The sequence below is a fragment of the Chamaea fasciata genome, unplaced genomic scaffold, assembly GCF_029207755.1.
Source record: "Chamaea fasciata isolate MVZ Bird 193981 ecotype frontalis unplaced genomic scaffold, bChaFas1.0.hap1 SCAF_40, whole genome shotgun sequence".
Taxonomy (NCBI): Eukaryota; Metazoa; Chordata; class Aves; order Passeriformes; family Sylviidae; genus Chamaea; species Chamaea fasciata.
In genome coordinates, this window is record NW_027094125.1 from 2,064,160 (window position 1) to 2,077,613 (window position 13,454).

At 56.7% G+C, this 13,454-nt stretch overlaps 1 protein-coding gene across 1 annotated transcript in view; it reads left to right on the forward strand.

Moving 5' to 3' along the window:
- The window catches only part of LOC136303666 (zinc finger protein 850-like), an 87,276-nt gene extending 74,391 nt beyond the window's left edge, over nt 1-12,885 (forward strand). Inside the window, exons 5-8 of the mRNA XM_066207257.1 lie at nt 2,627-2,637; nt 4,801-5,579; nt 6,736-6,739; nt 10,538-12,885. Coding sequence (XP_066063354.1) covers nt 2,627-2,637; nt 4,801-5,579; nt 6,736-6,739; nt 10,538-11,041 — 1,298 coding nt within the window. The 3' untranslated portion in view covers nt 11,042-12,885. The remainder of the gene's footprint in view (nt 1-2,626; nt 2,638-4,800; nt 5,580-6,735; nt 6,740-10,537) is intronic.
- The last annotated feature ends 569 nt before the right edge of the window (nt 12,886-13,454 follow it).

A 13,454-nucleotide genomic window follows, 5' to 3' on the forward strand; every position in this document is an offset into this window, starting at 1 on the left:
GGAGTAAGAATCTCAGGGGAGTAATTATAGCAGATAATTGGAGGCCATGAATGCACAAACCTCTCAGAGACTCCAAGGCAGAAGCAAAACCCAAAGTCCTTTGAAAAACCTGCAGGCCCTTAGAAGCCCCACCAGGGCCATTCCTGGCCAAGGCTCCTCAGGGACTCCTTCCAGCAGATCTTTGAGGCCACTGGGATGGGAGGGGGATGCTGAGGGCAGGACAAGGGGCTGACAGTGCCCAGCCTTGCTGAGGCTGTGCCAGGAGGCCCCAGGGCCTCAGGACAAGGTGTCTGCTCACAGCCCTTGGTGGCACAGAGGCTGCTGTGCCCCACGACACCCAGACTTGGCTTCTCTTTGTCCCCACCTGTCATCACTGCCTGCACTTCTCTGCTCTGGCTGGGGCCTGGGGACACTTTCTCGGTCATGCCCCTCAGCAGGACCCATTAAAACTTCAAGAAACTTTGGAGTTGCATTCTGACTGGGAGCTCTGGAGAGGTTTCTTCAGCTCCCTCTCAGGGACTGATGTTGAGAGCCTCAGTACAAACCCCAAGAGGGTCATGAAAGTCCTTGTGCTGTGTCTGTGCTGCCGAGCTGGGCCGGGCTCCTGGCACAGAGGCAGCTCCTGGCAAGGGCAGCACTGCAGAGAGACAGCTCTGCCCAGGAGCAGCTCCTGTGCCCAGCCCAGCAGGGCTGGGGCACTGCCTGCAGCCACCCCAGGCACAGCACACAGGCACTGAGGGGCTCAACTCAGCCTGGGCTGGTAGCACGGAGCAGAGCTCACTGAGGGCTCACTAGAGGAGAAATCCTCACAGTGTCGGGAACAGTCACTCTCTGGCTGGGGGAAGAGAAGCTGCAGCTCCTGCAGGGATCTCCTGAAGCTGGCACATCCCACAGCTCTGAGGCCCTTCCAGGAGGACTCTCAGAGTCGCTGCAGGGCAGGGATGTGGCCCTAGGGCAGGGCTGGGTGTCCCTGCTGCACCACCCGAGGCACAGCACAGGGCAGCTCCCTGCTGCCGGGCTCTGCTGCAGGGCTGAGCAGCCGGGGCTGCAGCCAGGGGTGCCCAGGGCTGTCGTGCAGAGCAGGGTCCTGCGGCACAGGGTTCTGTGCTGGGCCACGGAAAGCTTTGCTGTCCCTCCAAAGTCACTCTCAGAACTCTCAAGAGGCTCCTTGTGTTCCTTGTTCCTCCAGGGCTCAGCGGGATGAGATCAGGGTCCCACTGCAGCCTACAAGAGACTCAGGTTTTGCTTGTTGGTGGCCAGCGCCCATCAGATGGCGAATGGTCTGTGCTGAACCTTCCTGGGGCTCTACAGCTTGTGCCAGGGCTGATGGCAGGGGAATGTTTGTCTGGAGGGATCTGAGAGCTGCCAGGAAAGCACAGGGGTCCTGCAGGGACAGCGTGTGCCAGGGATCAGCAGGGAGTGGAGCTCACTGGGCACAGTCCCTCTCCTTGTGATGCCACAGGTGCCAGAGCACATCACAGCCCTGCTCCTTGTGATTTCACAGGCACCAGAGGACTGTGAAATGTGTCCTCTCTCTGCTTGATGTCACAGGCAGGCACCAATGCACATCACAGCCATGCTCCACGTGTTGTCACAGCCACCAGAGCATATCACAGCACCGCTCCTTGTGATGTCACGGGCACCAGGGCTACCTGACAACCCTGCTCCTTGTGACATCAAAGGAACCAGAGAACATCACAGCCCATCTTCTTGGGATGGCACAGGCATCAGAGCACATCACTGTGGAAAATCAGACAGCTACAGAAGCTGAGCTGGGTGGCACCGGCAGACCCTTTGGCCCTGGTACAGTGAAAGCCGTGGGAGAGATAAACTCAAGGCAAGAACAAAAGTGAAGACACCATGTCTGATCACGCTGACCGCTCTGACGAGAGAGAAAGTAACAAGGCCATTGCTAGTGCAAGAATGTAAGAAGGACTTGGTAATAGAAAAGATTGTGTTACTAAAGGAACAAGGGCAAAGGGGTCTGAGTGGAAAATTTTGTACGGAACGTAGAGACCTATGAATACTGGTGAACTTGTGTACTAAACTGGCTTTGCTTTGCTGACGTAGCGGAGCCCATGTCTCTCATTTCCTGCACATCACAGCCAGCCCCGCACCTTGAGACATCACAGGCACCAGAGTAAATCCCAGCCCTGCTCCTTGTGACGTCACAGGCACCAGAGTAAATTCCAGCCCTGCTCCTTATGACATCACAGGCACCAGAGTAAATCCCAGCCCTGCTCCTTGTGATGTCACAGGCACCAGAGTAAAACCCAGCCCTGCTCCTTGTGATGTCACAGGTACCAGAGCACATCACAGCCAGGCCCCACTCTTTGTCTTATCACAGGTACCAGAGTACCTGACAGCCCTGCTCCTTGCAATGTCATGGGCAGCAGTGCACATCACAGCCAATCCCTCTCCTTGTGATATCACAGGCACAAGAGCACATTACAGCCAGCCCTGCTCCTTCCGTTATCACAGGCACCAGAGCACATCAGAGCCCTGGTCACTGTGATGTCACAGGCACCAGAGAACATGACAGCTTTGTTCCTTGTGATTTCATGGGCACCATAGTAAATCACTGCCCCACTCCTTGCAAAGTCACAGGTGCCTGTGACATCTCAAGGAGCAGGACTGGCTGGGAGGTGTTCTGTTCTGGCTGTGAAATCACAACGTGCAGAGGTTCCAAGGGAAAAAAACACTCTCCCCCAGTTCCCTCACTACCAGTTCCTCCCAGCTACTTCCAGCATGATCCCGTTTGCTCACAACCATTCCTAGTCAGCCTCAGTGTAGTCACTCACTGCCAGTATGATCCAAGTCACCTCCAGCATGATCCCAGTTCCTCCCAGTATAAGCCCAGTTGCTTCCAATCAGCCCCAGCACACACCCAGTCACTCCCAGTTCCTCCCAGTTGCTCCTAGCATGATCCTAGTTGCTCACAGCTGCTCCTGGTCACACTCAGCATGATCCCAGTCAATCCCAGTATATCCCATTTGCCCACCGCATCATCTTAATTGGCCCTGCAGGCTCCTACTCATTCCCAGTATGATGCCAGTATGATCCCAGTCTCCCTCGGTGTGATTGCAGTCTCCCCCACCATGGGCTAAGCTCCTCCCAGCACGATCCCCGTATAACCCAGTCACTCCCAGTGATACCACTCCTGGGATCCCCCAGCCCTCTCTGTGTTCCCCCCTCCCGGAAGGAGCCCCAAGGGCTGGAAGTGCCCAGCCAGGGTCCCCAGCAAGGCCCAGCGTGGATGTTCAGCGCCCAGTTTTCCCAGTTTCCCTCTCCTTTTCCCCGGGCCGGGTTCCCCCCGGCCCCAGCGGGTGGGAGCAGCCGAGAGCCCCGCGCTGCCCATCCCGACCTGTCCCGGCTCCATCCCCGCTCCTCCCGCGGCCGCCAGGGCTTCGGAAACGGGGCACCCAGGGTGTGCCTGCTCCTGGCGGAGGAGGAGGGCTGGGAGAGGAGAGATGGAGAAGGAGAGCGAGAAGGGATGGAAGTACGGGAAGGAGGTGGGGTTAGGGAGGAGGAGGAGGAAGGATGGATGGAAGGGGAGGAGCGGGAGAAGGAAGAAGAGGAGGGACAAAGGAGGGTCAAGAAAAGGAGAAGGACCACGAGGTCGAGCGCTCTCTGAATTCACAGCCCTCGGCCCGTGGCATCATCACGCCCCATCCCACAGGTGACCGGGGAGGGGGAGCTCGGCCCAGATATCCTGGGTGGTCCCTGGGTTGGGTTTTTTCGGAGGGGATATTTTGAGAATGAAAAACTCCAAAGCTGAGCAGAAAATGCCCTTTGAGGGGACACTGGGGGGTCCCAGTGTTGGCTGCCGTCAGAGGCAGCCTGGAGGAGCAGAGCCCTGTGCCCCCCAGGAGCCCAAAGTGGGGAGCCCAGAGAGGGGGGAGCACCGCCATTGGCGGGACCCTCAACAGCCTGGAGAGGGGCAGGGGGGACTCCTTGGACCCCCTGCACCCCAAAGCAGAGAACTGCGGGAGAATGGACTCTGGGACCCCAAAACCCCCCAGCATCCCTAAACGGGGAGACACGAGAGGGGGGAGTTTTTTGGATTTCTGGGGAGGGTGGGAACCAAGTAGACGAGGGACCTCTAATACAAGCCTGACTCCCAGCAGCTGGGACAGGGGGTAACCCCCGAACACCAAAGGGGAGAGGCCAGAGACAGAGAATTCCTGGGAGGCATTTTCAGGACTGAATCTTGGTGTTTGGGAGGTTTTTATGGACCCCAGATGTCTGGTCACTTCCAGAGATGGACTTGGGCAGAGGGACCTTCAAAGTCAATGCACTCATCCTGTGTTTTTCACCTAACCAGGATTTCCCATTCCCAAACCTTGGCCAGAGGAAGGAGAAGGCTGTGAGGAAGAGGAAGATGCCCCTGGAGCCCCAGGCAGGTGAGGAAGCCACTGCTCCTTTCCCCCTCTCTCCTGCTCCATCTCCCAGCCCAGCATGGCCCCAGCTACAGGACAACCCCGCACCGACGCCGTCCTGCTCAGTCCCAACTGAGGGGATCTCCCGTCCTTCTGGCACAGAGGCAAATCCCATCCTCTCCTTTTCCTTCCTCCCCCAGACAAGGAGCTGAGGATGGAGACCAGGGAGGACAAATCGCCTCAGCAGGACCTCATGGAAGAGGCTGTTTTGAGCAGCTCCACAGCACAGGAATCCAATGGGGAGGAAAAGCCCCAGAGATCCCACATGAAGAGGGGCTCCAAACCCATCCCAGGGTGCTCTGAGGAGGAAAGACCAAACCTGTGCTGGAAAGGCAGCTGGAGATCCAGCTGGATCTCTCAGCTTGTCCATGAGCAGCCTCATGATGGGGAGAAGCCCCACAAGTGCTTGGAGTGTGGGAAGAGCTTCAGGCGAAGCTTCCACCTGATCCGCCACCAGATGATCCACACTGGGGAGAGGCCCTGCGAGTGTCCTGAGTGTGGGAAGAGCTTCAGAGACAGCTCCCACCTGATCCGCCACCAGATGATCCACACTGGGGAATGGCCCTATGAGTGCTTGGAATGTGGGAAGGGCTTCAGTGAGAGCTCGAACCTGATCGTCCACCAGATGATCCACTCTGGTGAGAAGCCCTTCGAGTGTGGGGAATGTGGGAAGAGCTTCATCCAGAGATCCAGCCTTATTGTCCACCAGAGAATCCACACTGGGGAGAGGCCCTTTGAGTGTGGGGAATGTGGTAAGAGCTACATCCAGAGCTCCAACCTGATCACCCACCAGAGGACCCACACTGGGGAGAGGCCTTATGAGTGCTTGGAATGTGGGAAGAGCTTCAGCCGGATCTCCCACCTGTCCTCCCACAAGAAGATTCACTCTGGGGAAAGGCCCTACGAATGTCCCAAGTGTGGGAAGAGGTTTCACACCAGCTCAGACCTCTTCATACATGAGCGGATTCACATGGATGAGAGGCCATTCCGCTGTCCCGAGTGTGGGAAGGGATTCAAGCACAACTCCACCCTCATCACCCACCAGCGCATCCACACTGGGGAGAGGCCCTACGAGTGTCCCCAGTGTGGGAAGAGCTTCTCCTGGAGCTCATCCTTGAGACACCACCAACAGAGCCACTGGTAAGGGAACCCCTGTGAGTGCCCTGACTGTGGGAACAGCTTTGTGCACTGCTCCAACTTCATCCCCCATTAGAGGACCTACATTGGGCAGAGCCCTGTTGACCCACATTCCCAGTGGAATTCCCACCTGGCAGGTGGTCTCCACACTCCTCTGGATTCCCATGGGCACCTGGATGAACACAAGGGCAGGAGCATCCATCAGTAGTCAAATCGACATTGGAAATTCACTGGGAAGATCTGATTTTCTAATTTTATACCCTAAAAACCTTGACTGCTCTGTCCAATTGTTTCTTCTGGTGGCATCAAGCAGTACTGGATGATCTTGATGATCTTTTCCTACCTGAATAATTTCCATCTTTATCACATCAAAACACCCAGAACCGGGGTAAAAATAAAGAAATTTAGTAAAGGGATCTAAAGCAGCCCTGTTTTACCAGGATTTGGGGGTGTATTTGGGGTTGGTTCACTGGATTTTTTGGGATTTGTGGGGGTTGCCCAGGCTGGGCGGACAGGGCCACAATTTCATACGTGTGTGCGCAGAATGTGTCCACCTGAGCCCAGCTGTTCTCCAGGAATTCTGGTTGTCTGTCCCAGTCCCTGGCGGGGGTCTCCCCATTTTGGGGTGTGCTCCCCAAAGTGCCCAAATCGCTGCTGAAGTGCCCGAGCTGCTCCTGGCTGGGGATGTTCCTGTCCACCAACCTCTCCTGGTCAGTGCCATGGGGCGCTGGGAGGAAGTTTTGGGGGATCGTGGGGGAACTAGGAGAGGCTTTTGTGGCTCTTGGGGCCATTTGTGCTGCTCGGAGGGGGTTTGGGGGGCTTTTGGGGCAGTCTGTGTGACAGTTTTGGTGGTCCTTGCCAGGCTGTGTGGCTTGGAGAGAATTTGGATGAGACTTGGGGGAGATGGAAAGGGGTTCGTTCTGGTGGTTCTTGGGGCCATTTATATGGCAAGAAGCATTTGGGGGGTCCTGGCCAGGAGCTGGGGGGTGGTTTGAGGGTTCCAGGAGTGTCTGTGGGGCTGGGAGGGGGTTTTCGCGCAGATGTGACCCCCCTCCCCAGACCCCCAAAGCTGCCAGCAGACCCCACCCCCAAAGATGCTGCTGGGGGTGGGGGTGTCCATGCTGGGGTTCATCCTCCTGGCGCTGCAGGAGAAGGTGAGGGGCGTCCCCAGGGCCCGTGTGTGTCCCCCAGAGCGTGTGTGACCCCCCATGCCGGTGTCACCCCCTTTTCCCTCCCCACAGGGCTCCTGCCCCAGCTCCTGCTGCCCCCGGGGGGAATTTGGGGAGGGGGCAGAGGGGGTGCACAGCCCCCGCCGAAGGATGACCCCGGCCCAGCCTCTTTGTTTAGCACCAAGCTGGGCTTGGGGCCGCAGGGGGAAGAGGCCCAGGGGAAGCAGATCCTGCAGGTGGGACAGGGCTTGGGCTCAGGGCAAGGTCCTGCCCTGCACACCTAGCTCAGGTGTGACCCTGCCCCGGGAAGGGAGCGGGACATTCCCATCCCCACGGATCCTATCCCCAAAATACCACTTTTGGGATCCCTCATCCGTCTCTGCAGTCCCCCCTCCAACATCTCCAGGCCTCTGGGAAGAGCTCAAGGGGATGGAATTTCCCAACCAGCAAGGCCCAGTGTGGATGTGCAGCGCCCAGTTTTCCCAGTTTCCCTCTCCTTTTCCCCGGGCCGGGTTCCCCCCGGCCCCAGCGGGTGGGAGCAGACGAGAGCCCCGCGCTGCCCATCCCGACCTGTCCCGGCTCCATCCCCGCTCCTCCCGCGGCCGCCAGGGCTTCGGGAACGGGGGAGGAGGAGGAGGGGAGAGGGAGGAAGAGGCGGAGCAGCAGCGGGAAGCGGGAGGAAGAAGAGCAGAGGAGGGACCGGGCGGCCCCAGCGCTCCCTGAACCCGCAGCCCCCCGGGACCATCGGCCCCATCCCGCAGGTGCCCGGGGAGGCGGAACTCGCCCCAAATATCCCGGGAGGGGTCCCTGGGTTTGGTTTTTTTGGGGGATGTTTGGGGCTTGCAGGGCTCCCCCCTCGGGGGACATGGCGGGGTCCCCGGGAGGTGTTTTTGGGGGGTCCCGGTGTCGGCAGAGCCCCGGCGGGGGGCGGGGGAATGCGGGTCCCCCCAGGTGGGGGTTGGGCTTCCCGGGCCGGGCCCTCCGAGCTCTGCCGGGGCCACGTGGGGAGCGGCGGGACCGGCGGGGGGACACCGGGTTTGGGGAGCCCGGCAGAGACCCGGGCTTTGGGGACCCCCTGAGCGGGACCCCAGAGACAGGAGAGCCCCAGGAGCCCAAAGCGGGGACCCCGAGAGGGGGGGACCCCTGGGATTGCCGGGACCCCGTTGGGGGGTGCTGGGGCTGGAGGGGCGGGATGGGCGGGAAAGGGGTTCGGGGCTCCCGGTGCCGGCAGCGGCTGCTCCCAGGATGAGCCCAGTCAGTCCCAGTATGATCCTGATCACTTCTCACTCCCTCTAGGATCCCTGTTGCTCCCAGTATGAGCCCAGTGAGTCCCAATATGGGCCTGGTCCCTTGCCTTCACTCCCTGCCTGATCCCAGTATGACCCAGTCAATACCAGTCATTTCCTATTACGTTACAATTTGCCCCCAGCACGGTCCCAGTTCCTGCGAGTTCCTCCAGCTTTTGTGCAGTGTGTTCCCAGTTCTCCCAGTTGCCCCTAGTACAGTCCCGGTAATTCCCAGTATGATCCCAGCCTCTCCCAGCAGGGCTCCAGTCACTCACACTTGCCCCCAGCACATTCCCAGTGGCTCCCAGTGTGGTCCTAGTCCCCACCTGCATGGTCTCAGGCATTCCCAGTATATCCCAGTTGTCCTGAACATTCTTGTAGTCATTCCCAGGCACTCCCAGCTACCCCAGTGTGATTCAGATGCCCCCAGTTTTATCCCAGCCACTCCCAGTGCATCCCTGTTGTTACCAGCATGCATCCTATCATTCACAGTTGCTCCCAGTTCCTCCCAGTGTGGGAGCAGTTGGCTCTCAGCATGGGCCCTGTAGTTCCCAGTAAGCCCCAGTCTGGGTCTAGTCACGCCTTAATCCATAATCCCAGTATGACTGTAGCCAATCCCAATATGATCCCAGTCACTTGCAGTCTAATTCCAGTCACTCCCAATCGCTACCAGGATGAGGCCAGTGGCCCCCAGTTGCTCCCTGTCAATGGCAGCATGACCCCAGTAGCCTCCAGTATGATCCCTGTGATTCCCTGTATATCCCAGTATATCCCAGTCACTCCCAGTTGTCCTCAGTTGCTTTCAGCTTGATCCCAGTTGCTCACAGCCACTCCCAGTCACCCTCAGTCCCTCCCAGCATGGTCGCAGACATTTCCAGTTGCCCCCAATGTACACTCTGTCAATCCCATTCACTCCCAGGAGCCCCCAGCATGGTCCCAGTTCTGCCTAGCATGGTCTTGCCTGTTCCCAGTGTGGTTCCAGTCATCCCAGTGTGGTTAACAGACACTCCCAGTATATCCCAGTTGCCCTCAGCATGCTCTTAGCTATGCCTAGTCGCTCCCAGCTGCCCCACTGAGGTTCCAGTTACCCCAGTACAAACCTGTCCCTCCCAGTGATGCCACTCCTGGGATCCCCCACCCCTCTCTGTGTTCCTCCCTCCCAGCTCTCCTGAGAGGAGCCCCAAGGGCTGGAAGTGCCCAGCCAGGGTCCCCAGCAAGGGTCAGGGGCAGCTGACTCTTGGGGAACAGGGAATGGGGCATCGAGGGTGTCGCTGCTCCTGGGGGAGGAGGAGGAGAGATGGAAGAGGAGGGACAAATGAGGATCAAGAAAAGGAGAAGGAAGGAGGAGGTCGAGAGCTCCCTGAATTCACAGCCCCCCAACACATGGGAGAATCGCCCCCCACCTCCCCCACCAATCCCGCAGGTGACCGGGGAGGGGAGCTGGGCCCAGATATCCTGGAGGGGTCCCTGGGTTGGGTTTTTCTGGGAGGGGGGGGATGTTTGGAGAATAAAGATCTCCAAAGGTGAGTGGAAAATGCCCCTGGAGGGGACATTGGTGGGTCCCAGTGGTGGCTCCCAGCAGAGGCAGCCTGGAGGAGCAGAGCCCTGTGTCCCCCAGGAGCCCAAAGTGGGGAGCCCAGAGAGGGGGCAGCACCATGATTTGTGGGACCCTCAACAGCCTGGAGAGGGGCAGGGGGGACTCATTGGACCCCCTGCACCCCAAAGCAGAGAATTAGGGGAGAAAGGACCCTAGGATCCCAAAAGCCCCTGGTGTCTCTAAATGGGGAGATAGAAGAGGGAGTAGGTTTTCAGATTCCTGGAACCTCTGGCAGCCTGGACAGGCAGGAATCCCAGAACCCTAAAAAGGAGAGACCAGAGACAGGGAACTCCTAAGAGGTTTTTTCAGGGCAGATTTTTATGGACATATGATGCTGACTTCTAGAGATGGACTTGGGCAGGGGGACCTTCAAAGCCAAGGTGCTCACATCTTGTTTTGCCTGCAAACCAGGATTTCCCATTCCCAAACCTTGGCCGGATGGAGGGCGAGGCTGTGAGGAAAAGGAAGATGCCCCAGGACAGCCAGACAGGTGAGGAGGAAGTCAGTGCCCCTTTCCCCTCTCTCCTGCTCCATCTCCCAGCCCAGCATGGCCCCAGCTGCAGGACAAACCCCCTGCCAGTGATGAACTGGGGGGAATCTCCTTCCCCTTCCCTCTGGCACGGAGGCAAATCCCATCCTCTCCTTGTCCTTCCTTCCCCAGACAAGGAGCTGAGGATGGAGACCAGGGAGGACAAATCCCCACAAAGGAACCTCGTGGAAGAGGCTGATTTGAGTGACTCCACGGGGCAGGAATCCAATGGGGAGGAAAATCTCCAGAGATCCCACAGGACAAGCTCCAACCCCAGCCCAGGGAGCTCTGAGGAGGAAAGACTCACCCTGTGCCAGGAAGGCAGCCAGATATTGAGCCAGAGCTCTGAGCTGGTGGTCCATGAGCTGTTTCATGAAGAGGAGAAGCCCCACAAGTGTGGGGAATGTGGGAAAAGCTTCAACTGGAGGTCCCGCCTGATCCGCCACCAGATGATCCACACTGGGGAGAAGCCCTACGAGTGTCCTGAGTGTGGGAAGGGCTTTAGAGACACCCCTGGATTGATCATCCACCATCGCATCCACACCGGGGAACGGCCCTTCGAGTGTGGGCAATGTGGCCAGAGCTTCAACCGGAGCTCCCACCTGACCTCCCACCTGAAGATCCACACTGGGGAGAGGCCCTACGAGTGTTCTGAGTGTGGGAAGACATTCCAGACCAGCTCCCTTCTCCTCGTACACCAGCGGATTCACACGGATGAGAGGCCATTCCGCTGCCCCGACTGCAGGAAGGGCTTCAAGTACAACTCCCACCTCGTCAGGCACGGGCGCATCCACACTGGGGAGAAGCCCTACGAGTGTCCTGAGTGTGGGAAGAGATTCAGAACGAGCTCAGTCTTGAATCAGCACCAATGGAGACACCGGTAAGGGAAGCCCTGCGAGTGCCCCAGCTGCAGGAGGAGCTTCATCCTCTGCTCCAACTCCATCCCCCATCAGAGCACCCACGCTGGGGAGAGCCCTGGTGAGCCACATTCCTGGTAATCCAGGTTGGGAAGACACCTGGCTGGTGGTCACCACATCCTCCTGGATCCCCATGGGCACCGGGATGAACACAGGGGCAGGCACATCTGTTGAGACTCAGATCGACATTGCAAGTTCATTGAGAAGAGCTGATTTTTTACCTTGTCTTGGTTTGAAAAACAGGTGTCTGCTGAGGAAAGCAGGAGCCTCCCTTGGAATGGAAAATGTAAACCCCCTCCCTCCAAATTATTATAATTTTGAAATTAAGGAGCTCTCAGGCAAAGGTATGAGAATAGGAATAACTGTTCTTTAGTAGTATGTATAATAAAGCAATCAAACAACAACAGCTACAGCATTAACAACAAACAGAACCACAAACCCAGTGACCCCTTCTTGGCCGTGGGCACTTTCCCCTGATTCCCCTACAGCCGCAGGGGTGCTGTGGTGTGAGCTCGGGGAGCATGTGGTAATAATGGCAGCTTGACCAAGATAGGAAGGGATGAAGAGAGGCTTTTCTTCACAAACCCCTGGGGCAGTCAATCCCAGGGCCCCAGCAGCAAGCTGGGCTGGCACCTATATGTAGAGTTACAATCCAATTAGTTTTAGTAAGTTGACAATATGGGGATAGAGAGTAAAATGTCCTAAAGTAACTTTAGGATGCTTATATCCCCAGTCATCTGTTCTGTATATTCTGTATGTGTTCTGTGTCTTTAAAACTAGCTCTAAAAACAAAACAAACAAAAAAACCCCACACACAATTTGTTTTAGAAAAACAGCATTCACTCCTACACATTTTTTTTTCTCTAAACCCTATGTATTCATCAAAAACACAACAACCAAACAAAAACCTTTTTTTTTTGCTTTTAGTTAGTTTAGCTAGCTGAAGCAAACAAGCTCCCTAAACTGTTTTTTTTTCCCTTCAAATTGTTTAAACCTATCCTAAACCAAAACCACCAAAAAACACCAAAATCTCGTACCTACAACCCACCAAAACCTAAACCTCCAAAAAAACCCTAAAAAACCCTAAAACTAATAAAACTAAGTATAACTCTAAGTGTAACTACATACAGGCAGGGGTGTGGGGCTGCAGTGCAGGGAAAGGTTGGAGCAGTGCACAAGAAGCAGCGGGGTGGGGCAGCAGGGGCCTGGCTCCCAGCAGGGCAAGGAGAGGCAAACTCAGGGTCAGGGCACCCGAGCAGATGGTGCTAGGTCTGTCTTTTAATGAGTAACACTTGATAAACAAGCACTCACTTTAAAATTTCAAAGGTTTATTGAACCTTAACAAAAGGAGAAAGGGACAGCACTGGGAGCGCGGCCGACTGCCAGAGGCTCATCCACAAAATGGCAGCTCCACTTTTTATACCCCTGGTATGACATCAGCCAACCCTGGGCCCTCCCAAAGTCTGCCGCTCAACTCTTCTTTGCCATCCAAAAATGGAGTCCTTCTTGCAGCGTGACTGGAGGTGAGGTGCTGTCATGCCAGGCCTCCCCAGTACGAGCTTTCCCCATTCCCAGCTGCCCCATGCAAGGGTCCGTGGCCTGGAGACCCCCGCACAGCCAGGCTGGTGTTTCCGTGCCTGGTGCTTCCAGCAGCCTCTCCCCACCTCTTGTGCACTTCGTGTCTTGCCTCCAATCTGACACATTCCAAATCCACCCAACTGTCCAATGTCCTCAAGCTCCAACAGACTCAGGTACAGATCCTGTGCAGTGCTGACCAGAGCTGAGGTGCCTGCACTCAGATTATGGGCAATCTGGCCATCCCACTTATGAGGATGGTGCCTTTTCAAACCAATGATGAGGATGGTGCCTTTTCAAACCAATGATGAGGATAGTGCCTTTTCAAACCAATGATGAGGATGGTGCCTTTTCAAACCAGTTATGAGGATGGTGCCTTTTCAAACCAATGATGAGGATGGTGCCTTTTCAAACCAGTTATGAGAACAGTGCCTTTTCAAACCAGTTCTCCCAAGTCTGACTCTCGCACTAACCACACTCCCAGACTGCATCCCACTCACACCCCAAGCACACTCCCGGACTCCGTCTCCCCCTCACACAATACTCTCAATCCTCCAGATCTTTCCATCTGCAGGTTTTCAGGGGGCCTTTCCCCTTCTTCCCCCTCCTCTTTATCCTTATTTGGTCCTTTATTGTCCCCGAGGTGTCGACCTGCAAATCAGCAATGACCCCAGGAGAAGCCAATCGAGCCACGAGATCAGGGGGTGGAACTCTCGTCCAAAATCTCCTAGGGCCATGGAGACGAGGTTTTAATGCCAGATGAGTCCCCAGTTGTGAGAAACGACCGCTCACTTTAAAATTTCAG